We start from the raw sequence: 25,456 nt of genomic DNA on the forward strand, positions 1-25,456 counted from the left end.
TAATTCCTCAGCATGGCCTCTCAAGTCCTAAAAGCCTCTATGACCTCTGTCTCACTCCTTACCTGTCACACTCTGTCACTCCAAGTATTTGCAGCTCCTCAAACACCCTGGGCCCACTCTTGCCCCAGGGCCTTTGCATGTGATGTTTCCTCTCCTCTGCGTGAACACCCTTTGCCAGGCTTCGGCCTGGGTCTCCTTATCCAAGAAGATGCTAAATCTACCCCTCCACAATCATAGCTGAGCTCCCCCTGTCCTGTCACTGCTGGTTACTGGTCTGTTTCCCCCCACCCCACTGTGACCACCCTGAGGATGGGGACTGTGTCCAAATCACATCTATGTCCACAGTGCCCAGCCTGGGGCCTGGCACCCACCAAGGAGGCGCTTGGGGAAAGTTAGCTGGCTCCCCCAGTCCTGGGAGCTGAAAAGCCTGGGCTTCAGTTCAAGCTCTGCCAACAATTCACTCTGTGGAGTTGGGCCTCAGTTTTTCCTGTCTGAATAAGGGGTATGAGCTTTGGTCTAGATGGGCCAGCTGAGCCCCGTCACTCCCAGGCAGTGCCTGCAGTGCATCCTCATGACCACTGGGTGTCAATGCTGAGCCACAGCCAGGTCAGTGGCTCCAAAAGCTTCACTAAGTGGGGGTTGGTAGGTGGAGTGTGTATAGGAGCCCTCAGGCCTCTTCCCCACACAGACCTCATCCCCACCTGCCCCCAACAGAGCTGTTCCCCCAGCCCCCAAAGCCTCATGCAGCCCCCAGCCCAGCGGGTCCCATCCCAGGCAGGCGGCAAGCAGGGGCAGAAGTGCAGGTGGGTAAGTGGAAAGCAGGTGGATGGGCAGGGGCCCTGCTACCTCTTGTGGGGGCCCCTCCCACAGGTGGTCCTGAGTTTGAAGTCTGTTCTGGGAGAGTTCAGGCATCTGTTCTCCTGTTGGGACCCCCATATAGGGATGGGGCTCCCCAGCCTAATTCAGCCTTCATCCCACCTCTCCCACCTCCTCTAGGCGGGGTGAAAAATGTGTTTCCAAATGAAAGGCCTCTGGGAGAGGCCAGTGAAGGGGCCTAGAGGCGGCAGAGGGCTGGGATCACATGGGTCTAGCTGAGCCCCAGCCCAGCTCATGCCTAAGCAGGCAGTATGCTTAAGAGGCTCTGGAGCCACTAGTGGGTAGAGGGTGGGTAAGGGAGAGGGGTGGCAGTGAGGGCTGGGAGAGGCTTGCCCGAGAGGTAGCAGGACCCCAGAAGTCATGGAAAGACATGGGGGAGGGCTCGTGCAGGGTGGGGGGCTCCCACGGCTGTATCCATCACTGACCCCACAATCAGGAGCAGAGAGGGCAGGGCAGGCGCTGGGTGCTTCCCATGTCTTCATTAACTAATGCCTGCCAGGAAGTAGGGCATCCCAGCCAGACTGCACCAGGGAGAGGGGTGGACGAGGGAGGGAGGCACAATACCAGCCTCCAAAAGAACTCCCCAGTTGCCTCTCCTGTCTGCCCCCATCCCATCCAGTTTTCCAAATGTGTCCTATATCAGTGATGGTTTCCAGGTCCCTGCACCGTGGGGCTTTTAGTCCTCCCCCCATGTCTCCTGGGTGGGTGATTTCTAGGCCCTGAAATTCATTCACTGCAAGTCTCTCTCGTGATGTGAAGGTTCTAGGATCCCACATGTGGTTTCTAGGTCCCCTTTCCCATTTATTCTATGTCTGCTGTGTATGTGACAGTTTCTAGACCTCCCTTCCCAGCCTTCATGGGCTTCCTTTGTGTACAGTGGTTTCCAGATCCCCCATCTCATTTTCCATGGTTTTCTGGTGCGTATGGCAGTTTCTAGGCCTCTCCTCCCACTCCTCATGCGTCTCCTGTGTATGTGATGGTGTCTGGGACCTCATGTTAATTATAGGTCTTTTGGGTACAATGGATCTAGGTCCCCTGACCTCATTTACCATGTACAACGTGTCCACGGTGGTTTCCAGGTCTCCCTTCCTGTGATTCACGGATTCCTATGTGTATGGTGGTGTCTAGTGCCCTGTCCCTTTTACCGAAGCGCTCCTGTGTACCTCAGCGTTTCTACAACTCCCTTCCTCTGCTGCATGGCTCTCCTAAGGCCTCCTGTCCCGTTCTTCTGTGTGGATATTGTTTTCATGCTTCCCTTTCTTTTGCAGACAGGGGAGCAGAAGCCAAAGCCCTTGCTGGGAGGGGGCTATGGAGGCAGGGGATGCAGTCTGGACTGGGTCAGCCCAAACTGCCCAGGAGGAACTGGCAGGGTCACCCTGGCCTGGAAAGGCCGCAGAAGGAAGGCAGAGATAGGGATAAAGACAGAGGCAAAGAATGTAGGGTCTGCTGATACGGCTGGCCCTGCCCACTGGGGAGGGACAGGATAGGGGAGGACGCTGGGGCTGAGAACTGGCAAGGCTCCCCACTTGGAGACCAGGTTGCAAAGGGGATCTGGATGGGGTGCCCCCACCCCCAAATAATCTCCTGAGTGTCCAGGGCGGGGAGGCAGCGGGAGGGCAGTGCTGGGCTAGTGGCTTACCCAGTGGCTCTTCTCACCAGGGTCTCCTTTGGGGCCAGGTTCTCCCTGCAAGGAGAGAGAGGTAGGAACAGTGAGAGAGGCGAGGATAGAGAGAGGAAGAGAGGCTGAGCAAGGGTGAGACAGAGAATAGCTCGTTTGGGCGAGATAAAAATGCAAAAAAACAACTGTTTGAAGGCAATGGAAAGTGATAAAGAGCAGCCAGTAACTGAAGGATATCTGACCTTAGAAAGAAGGGAACTGCACTGGGTAACATCAGTATATTTATGGCTTTTCCTCTGAGGGCTCATCCCAACCCCCTCTGCCTGGCAAACAGCTCAAGCAGCAAGCTTTAGTCTTATTGGCCTGAGGAATCAGAGGTCGGGGTCAAGACTGACAAAGAAGGAGGAAACGGAGGGGAAATGCTGGAAAGCAGGGAGCCACAGTAGGGGAGCAAAATCTGTATAAATACTCCACTCTAATCCTTGGATGGTCCGTGAAATGCCCATGCTAAAGTCACAGAGCTGAGTTGGAGCCACACCATAGAGCAAAACTCAACACTCTTCAGAGGAAGACTGTCTTCACTATATTGTCTATATTGTCCAGGATGCAATACAAAATTATTAGACATGTGAAGAAATGGAAAAATGTGACCCATATGCAAGAGAAAAATCAGTTAGTAGAAACAGACCCATAACCAACCCAGGTACTGGGATTACCAGACATGGAGATTAAAATACCTGTGACAACTATGTTAACGGATATAGTGGAGGGACTTCCCTGGTGGTCCAGTTGTAAAGAAGCCACCTTCCAATGCAGGGGATGTGGGGCAACTAAGCCTGCATGCCACAACTACTGAGCTCGCATGCCTCAACTAGAGAGCCTGCACGCTGCAAACTACAGAGCCCATGCACCCCAGAGGCAGCATGCCACAACTAGAGAAGAGAAAACCCGCATGCCACAACTAGAGAAGAGAAAACCCGCACACCACAACTAGAATCGCGCGCACTGCAGTGAAAAGCCCACGTGCCACAACAAAAGCTCCCACGTGCCTCAGTGAAGAGCCCGCCTGCCACAACTAAGACCCAACGCAGCCAAAAATAAAAAATTGAATCTAGTGGAATTGATACAATGGGTGATGAGATGGGGAATTTCAGGAGGGATGTGAAAATTATGAAAAGAGAATCAAATGGAAATCCTGGAAATAAAAATGATAATACTAGAAATAAAAAATTAATTAGCTGGGATTAATTGAAGATGTGCCATAACAGAAGAAAGAATCAACTAACTTGACAGGTCAATGCAATAATTCTAAGTGAAGCACAGAGAGAAGAAAGATTTTTAAAAAAATTAACAGAGGGCTTCCCTGGTGGCGCAGTGGTTGAGAGTCCGCCTGCCGATGCAGGGGACATGGGTTCGTGCCCCGGTCCGGGAAGATCCCACATGCCGCGGAGCGGCTGGGCCCGTGAGCCATGGCCGCTGAGCCTGCGCGTCCGGAGCCTGTGCTCCACAACGGGAGAGGCCACAACAGTGAGAGAGGCCTGCTTACCGCAAAAAAAAAAAAAAAAAAATTAACAGAGCCTCAGACTTCCCTGGTGGCACAGTGGTTAAGAATCCGCCTGCCAATGCAGGGGACATGGGTTCAAGCCCTGGTCCAGGAAGATCCCACATGCCACGGAGCAACTAAGCCCGTGCACCACAACTACTGAGCCCGCACTCTAGAGCCTACGAGCCACAACTACTGAGCCTGTGTGCCACAACTACTGAAGCCCACGCACCTAGAGCCCATCCTCCGCAACAAGAGAAGCCACGGCAATGAGAAGCCTGCGCACTGCAACAAATAGTAGCTCCCGCTCGCTGCATCTAGAGAAAAGCCTGCACGGAGCAACAAAGACCCAAATGCAACCAAAAATAAAATAAAATAAATTAATTTTTTAACAAAAGTGGGAGTAGCTATATTAATTTCAGACAGAGCACACTTCAGAGCAAGGAAAGTTATCACGGACATAGAGGGGTCAGCATTCCATGAAGGCATAACAATCCTTAATGTGTATGCACTTTACAACGGAGCATCAAAATATGTGAGGCCAAATCCGATAGAACTGCAAAGAGAAATATATGAATCCGCCAATGCCATTAATCAACCAGATAAAATTGACATCTATAGACCACTTTATCCAACAACAGCAGATTACACATTCTTCTCAAGCTCACATGGAACATTCACCAAGATAGACCACATTCTGGCCCATAAAATATAACTCAACAAATTAAAAAGAATAAAAATCATACAATGTATGCTCTTAGACCACAATGGAATTAAACTAGAAATCCCTAACAAAAAGATAACTGGAGGGAATTCCCTGGCGGTCCAGTGGTCAGGACTCCAAGCTTCCATTGCCGGGGGCATGGGTTCGATCCCGGGTCGGGGAATTAAGATCCCACAAGCCACGAGGCACAGCCCCCCTCACAAAAAAGGATAACTGGAAACTCCCCCAATACTTGGAGATTAAACAAAAGACTTCTAAATAACAGGTGGACCAAAGAACAAATCTCAAGAGAAATTTTAAAATACTCTGAACTACATGAAAATAAAAATGCAGGGCTTCCCTGGTGGCGCAGTGGTTGAGAGTCCGCCTGCCGATGCAGGGGACACGGGTTCGTGCCCCGGTCCGGGAGGATCCCACATGCCGCGGAGCAGCTGGGCCCGTGAGCCATGGCCGCTGAGCCTGCGCGTCTGGAGCCTGTGCTCCGCAACGGGAGAGGCCACAACAGTGAGAGGCCCGCGTACCGCAAAAAAATAAAAAAGAAAAAATAAAAAAAAAAGAAAAAGAAAATAAAAATGCAACTTAGCAAAATTTGTGGGAGATGGTGAAAGCAGTGCTTAGAGGGAACTTAGTATAAATCTACACTAGTCAAGACAGTGTGGTATTGGCTAAAGAATAGTCAAATAGATTAATGGAACAGAATAGAGAGCCCAGAAATAGACCCACATAAATGTAGTTGACTTTTCTTTGACAAAGGAGCAAAGGCAATACAATGGAGCAAAGGTAGTCTTTTCCACAAATGATGCTGGAACAACTGGACATCTAAATGCAAAAACATGAATCTAGACACAGACCTCATACTCTTCACAAAAATTAACTCAAAATATATCACAGACCTAAATGTAAAATGCAAAACTATAAAATTCGTAGAAGATAACATAGAAGAAAACCTTGATGACCTTGGGTTTAATGATGACTTTTTAGATACAATGCCAGAAGCACAATCCATGAAAGAAATCATTGATAAGCTGGACTTCATTAAAATTACAAACTTCTGCTCTGCAAAAGTGAATGTCAAGAGAATTAGAAGACAAGTTATAGACTCGGAGAAAATATTTGCAAAAGATACATCTGATAAAGGTGTACAAAGGTGTATCTCTGTATATGCAAAATATACAAAGAACTCTTAAACTTCAACAAGAAGAAAACAAACAACCCAATTTAAAAAGCTTTTGCACAGGAAAGGAAATGTCATCAACAAAATGAAAAGGCGACCTATGAAATCGTAAAAGATATTTGCAAGCCACATGTCCAATAAGGAGTTAATATCCAAAATATATAAGGAACTTATACAACTCAATAGCAAAACCCCCAAATAAGCCAATTAAAAAATGGGCTAAGGACCTGAATAGACATTTTTGCAAAGAAGATATACAAATGGCCAATAGGTATGTGAAAAGATGCTCAACATCACTAGTCATCAGGAATATGCAAATCAAAACCACAACTTGAGCTATCACTTCATACCTGTTAGGATGTCTGTTATCAAAAAGATGAGAGAGGGCTTCCCTGGTGGCGCAGTGGTTGAGAGTCCGCCTGCCGATGCAGGGGACATGGGTTCGTGCCCCAGTTCGGGAAGATCCCACATGCCGCGGAGCGGCTGGGCCAGTGAGCCAGGGCTACTGAGCCTGCACGTCCGGAGCCTGTGCTCTGAAACGGGAGAGGCTGCAGCAGTGAGAGGCCCGTGTACCACAAAAAAAAAAAAAAAAAAAAAAAAAAAAAAAAGATGAGAGATAACAAATGGTGGTGAGAATGTGGAAAAAGGGGAACACTTGTATACTGCTGGTGGAAATGTAAACTGGTACAGCCATTATGGAAAACAGTATGGAGATTCCTCAAGAAATTAAACATAGAACTACTGTATGATCCAGCAATCCCACTTCTGGTTATCTATCCAAAGGAAAGGAAATCACTGTCTTGAAGAGGTATGTTCATTGCAGCATTATTCATGATAGCCAAGATATGGAAAGAACCTGTGTCCATTGATTGATGAACAGATAAATACTATGTGGGTTATACACACACACACAGGAATATTATTCAGCCTTAAAAAAGAAGGAAATCCTGCCATTTGTGACCACATGGATGAATCTGGAGGGCATTATGCTAAGTGAAATAAGCCAGACAGAGAAAGACAACTACCGTGTGGTATCACTTATACGTGGAATGCGGAAAAAAAAAAAGAAAAGAAAAGAAAAGTTGAACTCAGAGAAACAGTAGAACGGTAGAACGGTGGTTGCCAGGGACTGGGTTGTGGGGAGGGAAGGAATGGAGAAAGGTTGGTAAAAGGGTACAAACTTTCAGTTATAAGATGACTAAGTTCTTTTTCTTTTTCTTTTGGCTGCATCGTGCAGCTTGAGGGATCTTAGTTCCCCGACCAGGGACTGAACCCATGGCAGTGAAAGTGCCAAGTCCTCACCACTAGACTGCCAGTGAACTCCCAGATGACTAAGTTCTAATCTAAGGATCTAAGATATAGTATGGTGACCATAGTTTCTTACAAAAACTTACAAAAAAGTTTATAAAACTAACCATACTCTTACCATATGATCCAGCAATTGCACTCATTGGCATTTAACCAAATTAATTGAAAAGTTATGTCCACACAAAGACCTACACTTGGATGTTTATAGCAGCTTTATTCACTATTGCCAAAATGTGGAAGCAACCAAGATGTCCTTCAGTAGGTGAATGGATAAATGAACTGTGGTACATACAATGGAATATTATTCAAAAAAAAAAGGGCTATCAAGCCATGAAGAGACACGCTGGAACCTTAAATGTGTATTACTAAGTGAAAAAGGCCAATCTGAAAAGGCTACATACTGTATTATTCCAGCTATATGACATTCTGGAAAAAGCAAAAATGTGGAGACAGTTAAAAGATCAGGGGTTAGAAGGGAGAGAGGGATGAATAAGCAGAGCACAGAGGATTTTTAGGGCAGTGAAATATTCTATATGATACTACAATGGTGTATACATGTCATTATACATCTATTAATACCCATAGAATGTACAACACCAAGAATGAATCCTAATGTAAACTATGGACTTTGGGGGATAATGACATGACAATATGGGTTCATCAATCGTATCAAATGCACCACTGTGATGTGAGATGTTGATGGTGGGGTAGGCTATCCACGTGTGGGGACACGGAGTATATGAGAATTCTCTGTACTTTCTACTCAATTTTGCTGTGAACTCAAAAAATGCTGTAAAAAAGAATTTTATTCATTAAACAAAACCACCAACGAAAAACACAACCCAGCAACCTTACAGATCCGGGAATCTCAGCCAACCCAAAGCAGGATAAACACAAAGAAAATCACAGCCATCCACATCATGATCAATCTGATGAAAACCAAGGGTAAAGAGAAAGTCTTAAATGCCAAAGGAAAAAGAGACATATTATGTACAGGGGAAAAACAATAAGAATGACAGTCAGTTTCTCATGAGAAATTGTAATTGTCTACATAAGCCAGAGGACCACGGAACAACATCTTTAAAGTAATAAAGGGGGATAAAACTGCCAACCTATCATTTTATATCCAGTGAAAATATCTTTCAAAAATTAAGGTTAAATACAGTTTGAGATAACAAAAGCAGTGAGGATTTGTTGCCAGCAGACCCACACCACAAAAAAAGCTAAAGGATGTTCTTTAGGCTCAAGAGAGATGATACTATATGAAAATCTGGATCTACAGGAAGGTATAAAGAGTATAGAAATGATAAATACATCATGAGATATAAAAGACTATTTTTCTTTGTTTTTTAAACTTCTTTAAAAGTCAACTGTTTAAAGCAATAACAACAATGTATTGAGGATTTATAACAAATACAGAAGTAAAATATATGATGGCAATAGCACAAGGACAGAAGGGAGTGGATTATACTGTTGTAACGTTCTTATGTATACATGAAGAGGTATAATACTAATTCAAGTAAAAGGATGCATATTGTTATCCTTAGAGCAACCATGAAAAAAGTAACACAAAGAGGTATAGTGAAAAAGTCATTAGTAGAGACAACACAGAACAATTCTCAATCCAAAAGAAGGTAGGGGATCTAAAAAAAAAGGTACAAATGAACTTATTTACAAAGCAGAAATAGAGTCACAGATGTAGAAAACAAACTTATGGTTAACAGGGAGGAAAGGGGGGAGGAGGGATAAATTGGGAGATTGGGATTAACATATACACACTACTGTATATAAAATAGATAACTAATAAGGACCTACTGTATAGCACAGGGAACTCTACTCAATACTCTGTAATGAACTATATGGGAAAAGAATCTTAAAAAGAGCAGGTATTTGTATATGTATAACCGATTCACTTTGCTGTACACCTGAAACACAACATTGTAAATCAACTATACTCCAATAAAATTTTTTTTAAAATCTAAAATAAAAAAAAAGAAGGCAGGAAAAGAAGGGGAGAAAAAGAAATAAAGGAGACATTGGGGTAAGTAGAACACAAATAGCCAGATAGTTGACTTAAACAGAACCATATCAATAATAATATACATCACTAAATGTAAATGGAGGGACTTCCCTGGTGGCACAGTAGTTAAGACTCCATGTTCCCTTGGGCTTCCCTGGTGGCGCAGTGGTTGAGAGTCCGCCTGCCGATGCAGGGGACACGGGTCCGGGAAGATCCCACATGCCGCGTAGCGGCTGGGCCCGTGAGCCATGGCCGCTGAGCCTGCGCGTCCGGAGGCTGTGCGTCCGGAGCCTGTGCTCCACAACGGGAGAGGCCACAGCAGTGAGAGGCCCGTGTATCGCAAAAAACAAAAAACAAAAAAAAAGACTCCCATGGTCCCAATGCAGGGGGCCCGGGTTCGATCCTTGCTCAGGGAACTAGATCCCACATGCATGCTGCAACTAAGAGTTCACATGCTACAACTAAGGAGACCACGAACTGCAACTAAGGAGCCTGCAAGCTGCAACTAAGGAGCCTGCCTGCTGCAACTAAGACCCATTGCAACCAAATAAATAAATAAATGTAAATGGGGAATTCCCTGGTCCAGTGGTCCAGTGGTTAGGACTCCATGCTTTCACTGCCGAGGGCGTGGGTTCAATCCCTTTTTGGGGAGCTAAGATCCTGCAAGCTGGGCAGTGTGGCCAAAAAAAAAAAAAAAAAAAAAAAAAGTAAATGAACTCAATAGTTAGGCTGTTTAAAAAAAAAAAGCAAGACTCAAGTATGTCTTTTTTCTTTTTTTGGCCGCACCACGCAGAATGCAGGATCCCAGTTCCCTGACCAGGGCTCGAACCCATGTCCCCTGCATTGGCAGGCGGATTCTTAACCACTGCACCACCAGGGAAGCCCAAGACACATTTTTAATAGAAAGACAAACAAGTTGAAAGTAAAAGGATTGGAAAAGATATATCACGCAAACACCAAGCATAAGAAAGCTGGTGTGGCTATTTTAATATCAAACAAAATAGAATTCAAGACAAGAAGTATTACCAGAGAGAAAGATATTCATTTCATACAGATAAAAGGACCAAGAAGTCATTAAAATCTTGAAAGTGTATGCACCTAATAACAAAGCTTCAAAATACATGGAGCAAAAACTGACCAAACTAGAGCGAGAAATAGACAAATCTACAGTCATAGTTGGAGAGATGGAGAAAGAGAGAAATACAAAGAGTCAGAGAGATGGAGACGCAGAGGGAAGATAGAGAAAGACAAACAGGTACAGAGACACAGAGCGAGAGCGAGGGAGATGGAGGCAGCCTGATCCTAAGAGGCTATGGAACCCTGAGACGGGGGGTGAGAAAGGAGACGGAGGTTGCTCTGGACCAGACAGGGAGGGACAGGGGCTCTGGCCATAGGAGATGGAGCCATAGCAGGGGTCTGGGCCTGTGGGATCCTGGAGGGGGTGCTGCAGGGTGGGCAGCATCACTTACCTGCTGCCCCATGGAGCCCTGGGGGCCAGGCTCCCCACGCAGTCCCTGTAGGAGGGAGGAGAAGAATGGAGTGCGCTGTCAGAGGGTCTGACCCAGGGTGCCCAGGACTCCCCAGAATCCTCCACCCAGGGCCACCTCAATACTCACTCTCTCGCCCTTCTCTCCTGGGTGGCCGGAGATTCCTTTGGGTCCAGTGGGGCCTGGGGGTCCCTGAGCAACAAGACAGGGCCTCAGCCGTGTGCTGGGGCAGGGTAGAGGGGGCAGGGACTTAGGGGGCAGAGGGGTAGGGAAGGGCACCCCAGCTTGCCCTGGGCTTCTGGGCCCTTCACCACACACCCAATGCCTAGCACACAACAGGAAGTGCATACAGCTCAGTGTTCAGAGTGATGGCCTTGGAGTCAGACAGTCCCTGCATTGATCTGGAAGCTGCCATGTGCTGGCCACAGCCCTAGGGCAAGAATCTCCACCTTTCTTGGCCTTAGGTGATAACAATATTTGCTTCTTGTTACATGGACTGAATAAGAAGATTTACGGAAAGTATCTTGCACATTAAGTGCTCCATAAATGCTTGAATGAATGAATGAAAGGATGGATGAATGGATGATGGATGGATGGGTGGTTGAGTGGGTGGGTGGGTGGATAGGTGAGTGGATGGATGGGTTGGGTGCGGGGGTGGGGGTGGGTGGATGGACGGACAGAAGAGTGGGAGTACTTGGAGAAATACTCACTATATGTCCAGGATTCCCAGGGATGCCCATGGGACCAGGAGGTCCAGGAGGACCTGGAATAAGACATGATGCCCTCAACAGTACAATGCCAGGAAGTCCACCATCAGCTCCCTCCTGATAGCCAGCCCTAGTCTCTCTGCCATCCCTCAACCCTGCCCCTTACCCTAGACCTGGACTCAACTTACCCATGGGTCCTGGGGGGCCTGGGGGCCCAGTCGGTCCCTGGGGCCAGTAGCTGCTGGTCTCAGTGAAGGTGTTGGACAGAAATGGGTCCCCTGGGGGAGGAAAGATGAGTGAGCAGGGCTGGGCTGGGCGGGGCAGAGTGGGGCAGTCAGTTTTTTTGTTTTGTTTGTTTGTTTCCAGTACGTGGGTCTCTCACTGCTGCGGCCTCTCCCGTGGAGCACAGGCTCCGGACGCACAGGCTCAGCGGCCATGTCTCATGGGCCTAGCCGCTCCGCGGCATGTGGGATCTTCCCGGACCAGGGCACGAACCTGTGTCCCCTGCATCCGCAGGCGGACTCTCAACCACTGCACCACCAGGGAAGCCCGGGCAGTCAGTTTTAACCTGTCACTTCTGCCAAGCCAGCTTTGACTGCCCTGTGGGACAGCCTGCAGCATGGCTGGGGCCACCAGGCACCCACTCCAAGGGTGGGGAGTCAGGAGACTGTTGGCCATGCAGGACCAGGAAGCAGGGAGACACTGCCAGAGTCTAGCCAGTGACATCCAGCAAGTGTCTACCCTGCTGAGCCTGTACTGTCACGTGCCTAATGGGAATAATAATAAAAGTTACCATTTTTGACACTTACTTTGTGCCAAGCTTCTGTGCATGGGTGTCATACAGATAAGGAAACTGAGGCTCTGAGATGGAGAATGTTTTGTTGTTGTTGTTGTTTTTTGGCAACACCCCGCCACACGTGGGATCTTGGTTCCCTGAGCAGGGATCGAACCCGTGCCCCCTGCATTGGAAGGGCAGAGTCTTAACCACTGAACCGCCAGGGAAGTCCCTTGGAGAGAGAGAATGAATGAATGGTGCCTGGTCACGCACCAAAGGTATGATGCAGATGGGGTTGAACCTGGCATTCCAAGCGCTGACCCCTGGCAGCGCGTGCAAGTCAGGCTTTGGAGAAGGTGAAGGATGCGCGTCAGGGCCCAGCTGGGCGGAAGGGGCAGGGCCTCTCTGAGCACAGAGGCAGGGCTGTGGCCTTGGGAGTTCAGGGCTCACGTCCTGCTGCTAGGCCTTGAGCTTCCCAGTGCTCTGAGGGCTGGATCCCGGCCAGCTCCAAGGCTTGGTGGGAGGGCCTGATGCTGGTGGTTCCCAGCACAGGCTCTGGAGGGTTCATGGATCTGAAGCCGGCCCCCCTGTGCCCTGGCTGTGTGATCTCCCCTCTCTGGCCCTCAGTTTTCCTCATCAGTGACAACAGCGCCCACTGGAGGATCAGGTGACTTATGGCCCAAGGCCAAGCCTGGTATACAGAAGGTGCCTGGCAGATGGTCATGCCAGCCTCACCCCATCACCACCTGGACCTGCTGTGACCCCAAGGGACTCACCATGCTGGGAGATCCGGGCGTAGGGTGGTCCAAGTGGGGCTGGGGGGCCAGGAGGCCCTGGGGGGCCTGGAGGTCCCCTCTCTCCAGGGGTGCCCACAGCTCCAGCCTGCCCAGGGCTCCCTGGGGGGCCCTGCGGACCTGCAATGGAACCAGGGGGTTTGGTGGGTGTGCAAGAGGCAGGGAGGCCCAGGGTGGCCCAGGGATGAGGCAGCCAGGGGCAGCAGGTACGAGATGGCTCCAGAGGCCACAGGCCAGACTCCCTCCCTGGCCGTCTATGAGGGGGATGAACACATCCCTCCCCTGGGGCTTCAGGACAGTGGACACTTGGTACACAACAGATGCCTAGCAGACGCTGATTTCCAGAATGTTCTCTCCTCTCTCTTCTAGGCTTTTGCACGAGCTGCTCCCTCTATCAGTCCTCCCTTGGCGCTGCCTGGTGTGCACTTCTGGTCATTCTGAGGCCTCACCTAAGGTGTAGCTCCCACTGGGAAGCCCTCCCCGTCCCCCACTCCATCCAGGCTGGGTCTGGGCTTCCCTCCTTAGGGCTCCCTTAGCTGCAACGTCCCCCATAAGAACCCTGGTCACATGGGGTGGGCACTGCTATTTCTCCCCTGCCTACTAGGCCCACCCCCACTAGCCTTCATGATCTGGGAGCTCCAGGAGGGCAGGGTCTGGTAAGGAAGGCCCCAGCCTGGGCTCACCTGAGCAGGGCTGGCCAGGGGAGCTGGAAGGGCCGGTGTTGTGGGCACTCACCTGGCAGGCCTCTCATCCCCATTGGGCCCCGGCTGCCAGGGTCTCCCTTGGGGCCAGAGGGCCCAGGAAGCCCCCGGGCACCAACTCGATCTGGGGGAGAAAGTTCATCAGCTCCGCAGCTCCGGCCTTGCGCTTGGCCTGCCCCCGGCCCTGCCCGCCCCGCTAGCACCTACCATCTCGGGGGAGCAGAGGGGCCCTCACGTTTTCTCTGGTTCCTGGTAGCCCTGGGGTGGAGAGGTAGGCAGGGGTCAGTGGTGTCTAGAGTTCCTACCCCTGCTCCACCAGCTGCTGGGCCTCCCAGGACTCCAGTGCTCAGGGGCCCCTGGAGACCATCCCCTCAGGCCCAAGGGAAAACTAGGAAGACTGAGGCTCACAAGGGGGCCAAGCTGGGAGTCAGCAGCAGGGAGGGGGCTGGATCCAACTCATTGCCACACGGGAGCGTGTTCCCCACTGACCCACTCACCTTGGAGGCCTTCATCCCCGGGGCTGCCCTGGGCAGCTGGGGAACCCCAGAGCGGGGCGGGGTCCTCAGGGGCAGCTGGGGTCGGGGGCACTGCCTGCTCAGTGACAGTCAGCACCGCCACCTATGGAGGAAGAGGACAATAGGGATGGGGTGGGTACCAGGGTCTCACCAGGGTCAGGCCAGCTCGGGGCCCTGGTGTTGGGGGGCAGGAGGCCACGTGGCTGGCAGAACCCAGCCTGGAGTGGAGACCCGGACTCACAGGGGCCCCGAACTTCATCAGAAGTGACCATGGTTTTCAAAATGCACAATTCATCACATTCATTGTAGAAAAGTCATCACACACCGTCACAGTCACCCACTTTGAGTTCTGAGGCTGTCCTCGTGTGTGCTGGGCCCTGCGCTTTTTCCTATGCTTACCTGCATGTTAATAAGTACATTTATATACATTTAGATGCATACATAATATTAAACTTCTCTTGGTCTCTTAAAGCACCACAGGCTGCACGGATTTTTACTAAATTTGAAGGGAAATTTGGGAGGGTCTGGCATGAAACAGAGGTGCTGAGGTGTGTACAAAACCACTTTTAAACCCAGTGGAGGGGAGAGCCTGAAGGGTCAGCGGTGTCCCCTGAGCCACTTACTGAGGATTAAGAGAGGCCGGAATGTCCGCAGACCAGGAAGTGGGGGGCCGTGTAGACGTGCCCAGAGAGAAGCTGACCCGGAACTGAGACCCAGCCCCCAGATCTGAGCTGAGCTGCCCCTCATGCCGGCTTCCCCTGGGAGGGAGCTTGGGGAGCAGGGTGGGGTTCCTAGGGTGCTCACACCTCATAACGGGGGTTTTAACCCATGCTGTTTAGAAGCTTGGTTTTTCCACTTGATAGATCAGGGGCATCTTTTCGTGTTGGAAAATGGAGGCGTTGTTAATGGCTGTCCAGTATTCCACTGAGCCACACTTGCTCATTATACAACCACCCCTTCTGTTGTTTGGTTTTCAAATTTCCCTCTTAATTAACACTTGGATGAACATCTTTGCAACTAATCTTCCTAAGATAAATTCCCAGAGGAGGGAATGGATATGGAGATTAATGTAAATGCATCTATGTGTGTTTAGAAAATCTGGAAGAAAAGACGCTTAAATGTTGGCAATCGCTCTCTCTGGGGGCACAGGCGACAGAGGCCAATGGTTTTCTGGTAGGTTTTTTCATGGTGCTGAGTTTTTCATGTTTCTAAATTTAGAATGTCTTACTTTTTAATGGTTAAAAACTTTTTATCTTGAGATAATTTGAGACACGCAATAGATGTTTTTGTTTTCTGGAACTGGGAAGATGGTATTATGGGTGGGTGGGATAAAGGATGAAGGTGACGGGGCAATGAGGGGACCCAGCCATGAGCTCTGGGGGGGTGTCTAGGAGTCTCTGGGTGGGATGGGGATAGGAGAACCTCATGGATCTCCTGGAAGGAGAGCAGGCCAGGCTGCCTGACTGTGCGCAGGCTTCCCGGGGTGGGCGCTGGAAGGGAAGCTGAGAAAGCTGAATGGGAGGGTGGTGCCTGCCTGGCCCGGAAGCTGTTCACCCACCTTGGCTTCTAGAACCTTCAGCCTCTCCGTCAGCTCCGACACTTTGCTGCAGTTGAGACAACCTGCAGGGAGGAAGCAGGCTGGGCCAGGGCTCCCAGGTTCCCCTTGGAGCCCCTCAGCCCCTGGGGGCAGGATGGAGGGAGGGGACAGATACCTGATGACCCTAACCCATGAGATAGCCCATCACAGGGAAGGAGCTAAAGAGTCACAGCCTGTCCAAGGTGAGCCATGCCCTGTGGGTGTCCTTTGGCTCCAGAGCCTCCAAGGGGACTGTTTCTCTCAGAGCAGGACCAGGGATCTGACTCCTCATCCAATACGACTGCATCCCACATGGGCGGGGCTGGCCTCGGCTTGAAGCTTTGGGGACCGACACATTACAGTCCAGACTGGGATGGCCTTAGGTGCCACGCTCTGACCCTTCTTCCAGAACCACTGTCCAGCTCCCTGGCCTCCTCACTGATACCCCAACGTTATTCATAACAGTGCCGGGCAGCCACCGAGCACGATACAAGCTCGCCTCTCCGGTCCTCACCATGATCCTGCGTGTTAGGACAAGTGTCACCCCGTTCACACCTGGGAAGGCTGAGCTCAGAGCAAGGGTGGAGTGAGTGTGTAACAGGCAAAAACCCTGGGTCGAGGCCCAGCGCGCTGCCCCTTCCTGGCTGCGGGGCCCCCGGCAGGGCACGTCCCCTCTCTGACCCTCAGCCTCCTCTTTAAAGTGGCAACAATGATGCCTTCCTGGGGTGAGGTTTACACAAGTTGATTATGGAAAGCTCCTGGCACAGTGCCCCGCATCCTACAGACACTCAGAAAAGTGTCGTTTCAATAAAAAAAGGAAAGTGGGGGCTTGGACCCATGTCTGCAAGACTCTGGGGGTCCTGGGTCTCAGGTGCCTGGGCCCAGGTCAGACTCCCCTTGGGGGCCTTTCCTCCACCTTCCAGTTTTCTTTCCAGCCTGCAGTGGACAAGCGCAGGGTGCTATCCCTGACCCTCCACTGCTGGGCCCAGCTGGTTTTTAGGACAGTCACCACCAGCCCCTCCAGCCTCCCCTAGCCCAGGGGGACCCCAAGCAGCTGCCCCAGGACCCACCTGACAGGGCTGTGGGCCGAAGTGCCATCCGCCACATGGTGTTGCCCGACCACCTGGGCTCCACGAAGCCAGAGGAGCCTACAACTGAGGGACAGTGAGGGTCAGAGCCCTGCTGGCTGTGACATTTTGTTCTGTCCCCCTCCCGCCCCCCACCTGCCACTGCAGTCACAGAGGGATCCCTACTCCCCTTAGTGCAAGGGAGAGAGGCCCAGAGAGGTGGGGCAGTTTGCCTGGGTCACACAGCATGAACTGGGCTGAGCTGGGACAAGGCTATCAACCTGATGGGGCTGGGGAGGGGGGCTGGCAATGGGTGGGGGCCATGGGTGAGGCTGGGGGCTTCTCCAACAACCCCAGCAAGCTGCATGGGTTAACAGCTTAGAGTCAACAGATGCAAGGTCAGGTCCCAGCCCTGCTAATTGCTGACCTATGTGACTTGTCCTCCCTGGACCTGCTGATTTTCCCATCTGTAAAATGGGATCATAAGGTCTCTACACCTCCCGGGCTGGCGTGAGGCCTGAGGATGGACATGCATGCAAAGGGCTTAATGAGCACACACAGGGCCTGGTATGCAGTAGGTGCTCAATAAACACAGCAACGTCACCATCCACCCTCTCCCTGCCCCACTTGGTAAGAAGACACTGAAGTGGATCCAGCTCTGGTTTTAAATGAAAACCAGAGGGAGGCTGGCTGCCTGGGAGGGCACGGGGGGCCTGTTCCAGGAGGCCACCCCTGCAGCCACCCCTATGAGGAGCAGGCCATCCTGGCTGGTCTGGCTTTGGGGACCAGGTTCTCTCCATAGCTGGAGGGTTGGGCTGGCCAAGCCAGGGGCGGGGGGGGGGGGGGGGTTGTGCAGCTGGAGGGGCTCTGAAGCCACCAGTGGCAACTGCCCCACCCACCCCCCGCCCCGGCCTGCCTTTTAAGGCCGCAAAGTGTTGCCTGGGGGGAGACAAGACCCAAATAAGGCACGGGCCTGGCAGCTCAGAGCCAGGCTGTGGGTTGGTGAAGGGAGTGAGAGGCGCCGGGAATTCAAACCAGACGGGTCCCTCTGGCCAACCCCCAGCAGGGTGGCTGCCAGACCCTCTCCAGGTCCCACCACGGGGCCTTCGCTCAGGCTGGGCCCGCATCCCCAGCATGCCCTCCCTGGGGGCCTGAGACTTGCCCTCTCACAGGGGGTAAATCTCACCTGGGATAGAGGAAGGGGGTTGGCAGCCCAAGACTGGGGCAGGGGTTAGGGGCTCTGTGGGCAGAACAACAGCAGTGGGGGGGTGATAATGCCACCATGAGCCACGCCCGGTGCTAAGCCCAGCTCGATCCTACAAGGTAGGTAATAATAATAACAGCCAATGCTTGTGCGGCACTTATGCTGGGCCCGGCACATTCTAAGCACTTCTCATAAACAGTCTTAACTCACTGTCCTCACGAAGCCCTGTGAGTGGGTGCTAGTAACCCCTCTGCTTTACAGATGGGGAAACGGGCACAGAGTAGCTTGGTATTATCACTCCTCTGCCCCCCCACCCCGTGCTCAGATAAATGGATGAGTGAATATGAGTATTTCCCTTTGGGGGGAAACAAGGCAGAGAGGTAAAGAGACTGGTCACCCAGCTGAAGGCTGGAGCCTGGACTGGAACCCAGTTAGTCTAACTCCAGGGCCCGTCCTCCTCTCTCCTGGGCCACCTGGCACTGCAAGTCCCCCAGGTTCCCCTTGGCAGAGGCAGGGAGGCCTGGCGCCCGTCAAGAATGCTGGTTCCTTAGAAGAACGACCTCAGTAAGCCCTCCGCATCTCCTTTGCTCCCAGGTGAAGATGTAAAAGGCCACTGGATGACTGCTTCCAGGAAGTCAACCAAAAGAAGAGGCCGTCCCTCCAACCCCATGGAAGTTTGGGTTTTCTCTGGGATGAAGTTGGGCAGAGCGTCCGCCCTGCCCATCCTCCGCACCACCCTGCTATCGTCTTCCATTTTTTCCATGGCACTTTCCACCCTCTAACATGTTATCTGCTTGCCAGTTCCCCGGTCTGATCTTCCGCCCTCCTTGGCTGGAACGTGAACTCCACCAGGCAGGGACCTTGTCCGTCTTGCGAGTGGCTGGGGAAAGTGCCCCGCGCGCAGTAGGGCCTCAGGGCTTCACTAAACCTCTTGTTGAGGAATGCATGAATCACTGGCTGAAAATGAATTTAAAGCAAGCAAACAAAATAAAAGGCAAAATAATGTGGACGGCAGACATGACTGTCTTGAAAATGAACATAAGGGTTCTAATGTCACGCCAGGGGGTCCCCAAGTTTTTAATCTGTGAACATATGGTTGGAAATTCTTTTTCAACCCACTTGCTTTGGGACATTTCACTGGGAGCCAGAGAGAACTAGAAAAACTAATGAAAGCACGGTCTGACCAGCAGTGCAGACATAACTGACTCAAAGAAATTGTGAGTTAAAATTAAAAAAAAAAAAAGGAAGTTTAAATAACAAAAACTGTCAAAAAGACCAGAAAATATTGGTTCTGGATTCAAGATTCACAAAAAATGGCCCCCCAAGCTCTCCCTAAATTCTAAGAAACAGACAGAAATACTTTAAGGGATGAACCAGGTTGTAAATGGCCCTATACCACACAAAATTCCAGTACGTAAAAAGTCTAGGGCTGGGGGAGGTCTCCTGTAGGATAAAAATGTCACATCCCTCCCACTGGTGTTGAGTCAGGGCCCCTGGAGCGGGCCCCAGTGGGCTGAGAGCCCCCCTCACCCCAGCCTGGTGGTCCACCCTGAAGGGCCCCTCCCCAGCCCCAACCTCACCCTCCAAGGAGCTCCCCGCTAGTCCCAGGACCATAAACCCTGGCTCCACCCTGGGACCCTGACTGTGGGCCACTTCCCACCATCTGGGAGGTCCCAGCCAGCCCGACACACACACACACACACACACACACACACACACACACACACACACACACACACACACACACACACACACACACACACACACACACACGCGCACTGCCTCCTCATCCCCACAGCCACTGCCCCCATGTCACCTCCTCCAGAAAGCCTTCCTGCACAGACCAGGGTACCCACCAAAGCCCCCCACCAACAAGCTCTCATCACTCCATCTTGACCTCCACAAGGCCAGTGCCATCTGCAGTTTCTAGTCCTGTGCCCCCTAAGCAGCCGCCCTTCCCTCTGCCCAGTGTCTTATGTTCCGTCTCAACAGATCCTCATCAGAACACTGAGGCCCAGAGAGAAGAGGCTGCCCGTCCACACAGCAGGACCAGGGCAGGAGAAGAGGGGAGCAGAGCATGGTGTTTAAATCCCACCCTCAGCTGGGAACAGGGGTGTGAGACGTTGGCGGTGTCCCTGGGCTCCAGTCTTGACTTTCTCTCTGAGGGGCTTATTCCTTCATAGCCCTCCCCCCAGGTCTGCTGGGTCCAGTGACCACAGACCACATGAGCGCAGCCTCCCCTGCCCCTGCCCAGCTCCCTTCCCTGGAATTTACTTTGCAAATGTAAATATTTGCTACTGTTGGCCTGAGTCAGGGTTTGGGGTCAGGGCTGGGGCTGGGAGCTCCAAGAACTCTCCAGCAGCCCTCTGGGAAGCCCTGGTCTGTGTCTGTCCTGGTCCCTCTGCGGGTAAAATGAGGTTCCCACTCATTTCCCATGCACCCACTTAACGCCAGACCCGTTCCAGGAACCAGAGAGACAGGATTAATGATGAAAGGGTGGGGATCCTCGGAGCCAGGCGGGAGCGCCAAGAAGGTTACAGGCAGAGAGGACAGCCACTGCCCAGGCTCTGGGGTGGGAGAGAAGGCCATAGTGGGCCCCGGGTAAAACGGAGGGAGGGCAAAGCTGGGGCACCTCGCTGGGGCAGCTGGGAGGGCAGAGGGGGAGCCTCCCAGCTGGGGGTGGAGAATACACTGGTGGGAGTCGGAGGTGGGGGCCACTAAGCCTCCCAGACAGGAGTGGAGTAGACGGGTGGCAGATATGGGCAAATTCCAACAGCATTTAACCTGCAGGATTCTGAATCCGCAGAGTAAGGCACAGGCTTGGCACTGCACCTGGCATTTGGTTAGAGCACAAGAGCCATGTTTGGGAAGGGCCAAGCCCTGGACGGTGGAGAGGCCGAGGGGCCCAGGAAGTGCTGGGCTGGAATCTCCGTCTGCTTTTAAGCTTTTTTACTATGTGACCCTGGGCAAACTTCTTCCCTTGCTGTTCCCCACCACAGAAGACAAGGGCTGTGGGGGTCCATGGATGGGGAAGGCACAGGTGTGAGGAACAGATGGGGATAGTGAGGGGGTAAGTGGAGGCAGCCCGGCTCTGGGGGAGCCCATGGGGAGGGGAAGGTGAGGGAGTCCCCTCTCCTCTATCTTTCTATCTGGGAGGAGCTGGGGCTGAGGCTGGCTTCCGTCAGTCCCAGCTGTCTGAACACGTGCCCCACGAAGTCCTTGGCCAGCGCTGCTGCAGAGGAAAGACCTCGGCTCTGGTCAGACTGAAGGGCTTTGAATCCAGCTGTAACCCAGAGCAAGGCACTCCTCTCTCCCAGCCTCAGTTTCCACAGTTGGACCTTCTGTACCACAACATGGTGGCACGATGCAGGTGAGTACAAATCATGGTGCCCAGCACAGAGGACAGTGGCAGCTTTCCTCCCCCTTTATGTCAGTGGCAGTCATAAAGTCTACATCATTATGACTGCAGGAGGGTCTGAGGCAGGGCGACATCGTAGACCTCAGGTCAGAGCCCTTGGGAGAATCCCAGCCATGATGTTTACTTGCTGTGTGACCTTGTGTGAGACCTATACCCTCTCTGAGCCTCACGTTCATCATCTGGACAATGGGGTTGTTGGGTGAGAGATCGGTCTGCAGGGAGCCCCTAGAGGCAGGGTGATCACTACAGCCCTACCCTCAGCAGAGCCCAACAGCCCAGGCCACTCAGGGGATCAGGACCAGCCCACATGATGCATTCTGGCCTTGGCCATTCCTTGCCCATTGTTTCTGGTGGTAGCAGGCAGCCAGGTGAGAGCCTGGGCCAGTCTCCTCCCTGCCATCCAGCCCCAAGGCCTGGAGGCACTGGCAGATGGACGCTTGGTCAGGCTGGTCCCAGTCCCGGCTCTCACATACTGAGTGACCCCAGGCCAACCCCCTCACCTCTCTGAGCCTCAGTTTCTCCATTTGTAAAAAGGGACCCATTCTAGCCCCTTCCTCACGGTTGTCAAGAACATCAGAGAAACCATCCTCACTCATTATCACGGAGTGAACACTCCCACTGTACAGATGGGAAAACCAGAACTAAAAGTCATGAAGTCTGCTCGCCTCACAAACATCCAGTCCAGAGAGTAGAGGCCTGTTTGCTGAGCAGCTGACTGAGAAATCGGGTCTCAGAGCTGGGAGGCAGGGCAGACTCCCCAGCACAGGGGGCCAAAGGGGAAAGGAAGACATTTATTCAGTAGCTATGTTGGAGGCATGTCTCTGGTCCTCATAATAAGGTGTGAGGCAGGCACTTCTCCATCTGAGGTGACTTTCAGATAGAGACGGGGTTCAGAGAGGTGAAGTGACTTGCCCCAGGTCACACAGCAGAGCACAGCTGATCCAAGGCTGGATTCTGGAATGATAGGTGTTTCCTTTCCCTCTTCAGCTCACTCTGGGCCCTGTTGCCCCTAGTGACGGAGCTCTTTGACCTCAGGTCATGTCACAACACCAGACAGACTGCAAGGGCAGTCACCAGCAGGGAAAACAGCTGGGGGAGCCCAGCCTGAAGCTGGCTGTCATAGGAAGGGCAGGGCCCGGCGTGGGTCAGCAATGTCCTCATGCTTCCCCGTCCCCATTCCCAGGGCCCCAGCAAAGCAGTTTTCTAGAATATCCAGGCCTTGGCATCCCTTTACTCGGCTCCAACCTCATGGGTGTGGAGAGGCCCTTCCTTTCCTGTCCCACTGGGCATCACGCCACGTGCTGCCCTCCATGGGCTGCGGCGCCACCTGCTTCATTTCACCCTTGCAACATCCCTGGGAGGCCGACTGTATGATCCTGCCCATTTCACAGGTGAGCACACTGAGGCCCAGGGCAGGAGAGCCCCAGGTGTTGCAAGAGCACAAGGCAGCCTGGTGCCCTTTAGAGAAGGTGCCCCTCCCTCTGAGAGGGCACGAGACAAGTGCCGCCTGAACTGCAGCCTCCCCGCCCCCCGGCCCGATACCCCTGCACAGCTACTCGCACGGTGCACGGGGAGTACCCGGCCCAAGGCCACACAGCTGGTGTGCGGCAGAGCTGTCCCCAGGCTGGAACCCCAAGGCCCTGCCGAGGGAGACGTCAGGGCTGGCCCGGCCCCAGTCCTCGTCTCGCACCCCCACCTCACCCCCGCGGCACAGCCACAGCCCTTGGCTTGGTCGTGGATGCACAGCCTACAGCGGCTGCACTCAAGGGCATGGGCGCTGCCGCCACCTGCTCCACGACGGCCCCATAGACCTGGGAAGGTTTGCCCTTGGGAGGGGAGCCAGGGACAGAGTGGCCTATGTATGGGCAGGTGCTCTGCACCCAGGGGGCCCCCGTACCCTGGGGACTCGCCCCCTCCTTACCACCAGCTCCTCTGTGGCCTCCTTGGCAACAGTCCCTCCTGGCTGGCTCCCCTCCTGCCCCTGGGGCCCTTCTGCCTGCCCCTCTTCCTCCCAGCATGCAGGGGAGGGCGCTGTTCCTGGCCCCCTCCCTTCCCTCCCTGTCTGCCCCTCCCAGCCTCCCACATCTGCCTTGGTGAGAGTCTCAGCCAGTCTCCTTCCCTGCCATCCAGCCCCAAGGCCTGGAGGCACTGACACATGGATGCTTGGTCAGGGTGGTCCCAGTCCCAGCTCTCACATACTGCGTGACCGCAGGTCAACCCCCTCACCTCTCTGAGCCTCAGTTTCTCCATCCGTAAAAAGGGCTGCCTCTCTGTACCGGACCCCTGCTGGACCTCGAGCAGCTCCCCGCTCCCTCTGGCCGCCCTGCTCCTCCCCCGCTGTGCTGGGGGCTCTCCCACCCCATATGGAAACCACCAGGCTCCCTCCCTGCCCCACTCCATGGGGAGTCTGCCCCCACCCCGTGTGACTTCACCTCTCTGGGCCTGCGTTGCCCCATCTGTGAACTGGGGCTGCTGTGGGGTCCCAGGGAGGTGAAGTGTGTAAATCTCTCAAGAAACACCTATGAATGGCGCTATAAGCCTCACCTTCCCTTGATTCGGAGGCTGTGTTTCACACATCGGTGTTTCTGGAATCAGAATGCATCTTTCGACCGATAGTCACATTAATGTGCTACTTGGGGGCCCCGAATGCCTCTTTCTATTGAGGGGCCTACGGGCCTGGTTCTCAGGCTGGCTCTAGGCCAGTCCATCCTCTTTCTGGTCATTCTTCGGAGCACACTGGGTTCAGCCAGGCAGTGAGGGTGGATGCAGCCTGGACCCCTCAGCAGAGGTAGGCGCCCTCGAGGAGACGGCACTGCCAGTAGCTGTGTGGCCAGGGGAGGGGCGGGCTGCCTCCTCTGCGCTCCTGCTGGGTGCTTGGCCCCAAACCACCAAGCTGCACGCAGAGGAGGTGGGGGGAGAGAGGGGGGCCTCTGCCTGGGACACACTCCGCACACAGGGTGCCCAGCTGAGTCCTCCCATCCCTGAGGGCCTGGGGGAAGCCAGGCAGACCTGGGTTTGAATCCTGTCACTTAGGAGCTGTGTGCCCATCACACGCCCTTGTGTGCCCATCACACAGCCTTGTTCTCCTCACCTGCAGACTGGGTGTAGCCATCCCGACCTTGCTGACCCACTGCACTAAGTGGTGCTTTGCTTCCCTGCACCATTACCACCTCCCATGGAAATGTCCCCAAGTTTGGAGGAAAGGCTTGGGATGTGTGACCTAAGACGTGAGCTACCCAGCATGTATGAAATTCCTCCAGGGGTCCTGACAGTGTCCCAAGAGGCAGGTGGTCAACACCCGTGGGAGAGCAGACACCCACTGTGGCCCAGCTGCGTCTGGCCAGCAGCTCTGTGCAGCAGCCCTGGTAAGTGTGGTGCTGCGCCCTTGAGCACCTACCGACTCAGCTACGGTTTACAGCTCCCTCCCACACACCTGAGGGGAGGCACCTGGGCTGCGCCTGGGGCAGTCCTACCTTCCTCGCAGCTCGACCCCGAGCGCCCAGGGCAGCACCTCCACTCGCGGGCTGTCACTGTCTTGTACATCACCTTGTATGCGGGTCTCACCACGGTTCTATAGCTGAAAGAGCGCCCAGGGGGCCCGGTTCAGATGGGCCTTCCGCCACCCCTCCCACCATCCATGGGGACAAGCCCAGAGCCTCCAGGGTCCTCTGCCACCTCCAGGTCCCTCTGGAGCCTCTTTCCTTATGCATTCTGGGCCTCAGCCCTTCCATTCCCTCCCCAGCCCCCAGCCGGGGGGATCTAGAAACCAACTGGACAGGAAGCCCCTGCGAGCTGGGCTAGACTGTCCCCAGCGGTGAACGCTCACTGAGCGAAGGCGTGCAGGTGAATGCTGGAATCCCTCCCCCAGGAAGGCCCAAGAGCCAAGGGGAGGCGCTGGGAATGGACAATGGTCCCTTTGTCCGCCCACCCTTGGGGTCCCAGGCATCTC

The 25,456-nt window shown here is 53.1% G+C and overlaps 1 protein-coding gene across 4 annotated transcripts in view; it reads right to left on the reverse strand.

Moving 5' to 3' along the window:
- The window catches only part of EMID1 (EMI domain containing 1), a 41,335-nt gene that overhangs the window by 7,903 nt on the left and 7,976 nt on the right, over positions 1–25,456 (reverse strand). For all 4 annotated transcript variants that reach the window (XR_009566375.1, XM_060310371.1, XM_060310372.1 and 1 more), the window contains exons 3-14: positions 24,981–25,084; positions 16,889–16,972; positions 15,801–15,862; positions 14,225–14,345; positions 13,935–13,985; positions 13,762–13,851; positions 13,009–13,146; positions 11,646–11,735; positions 11,461–11,513; positions 10,880–10,942; positions 10,733–10,777; positions 2,516–2,560 (exon numbers count right to left, since the gene is read on the reverse strand). Coding sequence is in view for 3 of the 4 variants with exons in the window: in XM_060310371.1 (XP_060166354.1) it covers positions 2,516–2,560; positions 10,733–10,777; positions 10,880–10,942; positions 11,461–11,513; positions 11,646–11,735; positions 13,009–13,146; positions 13,762–13,851; positions 13,935–13,985; positions 14,225–14,345; positions 15,801–15,862; positions 16,889–16,972; positions 24,981–25,084 (946 nt within the window). In the remaining variant the exon portion in view is untranslated. The remainder of the gene's footprint in view (positions 1–2,515; positions 2,561–10,732; positions 10,778–10,879; positions 10,943–11,460; positions 11,514–11,645; positions 11,736–13,008; positions 13,147–13,761; positions 13,852–13,934; positions 13,986–14,224; positions 14,346–15,800; positions 15,863–16,888; positions 16,973–24,980; positions 25,085–25,456) is intronic.

Source organism: Globicephala melas, chromosome 13 (assembly GCF_963455315.2).
Source record: "Globicephala melas chromosome 13, mGloMel1.2, whole genome shotgun sequence".
In the NCBI taxonomy this organism is placed as follows: domain Eukaryota; kingdom Metazoa; phylum Chordata; class Mammalia; order Artiodactyla; family Delphinidae; genus Globicephala; species Globicephala melas.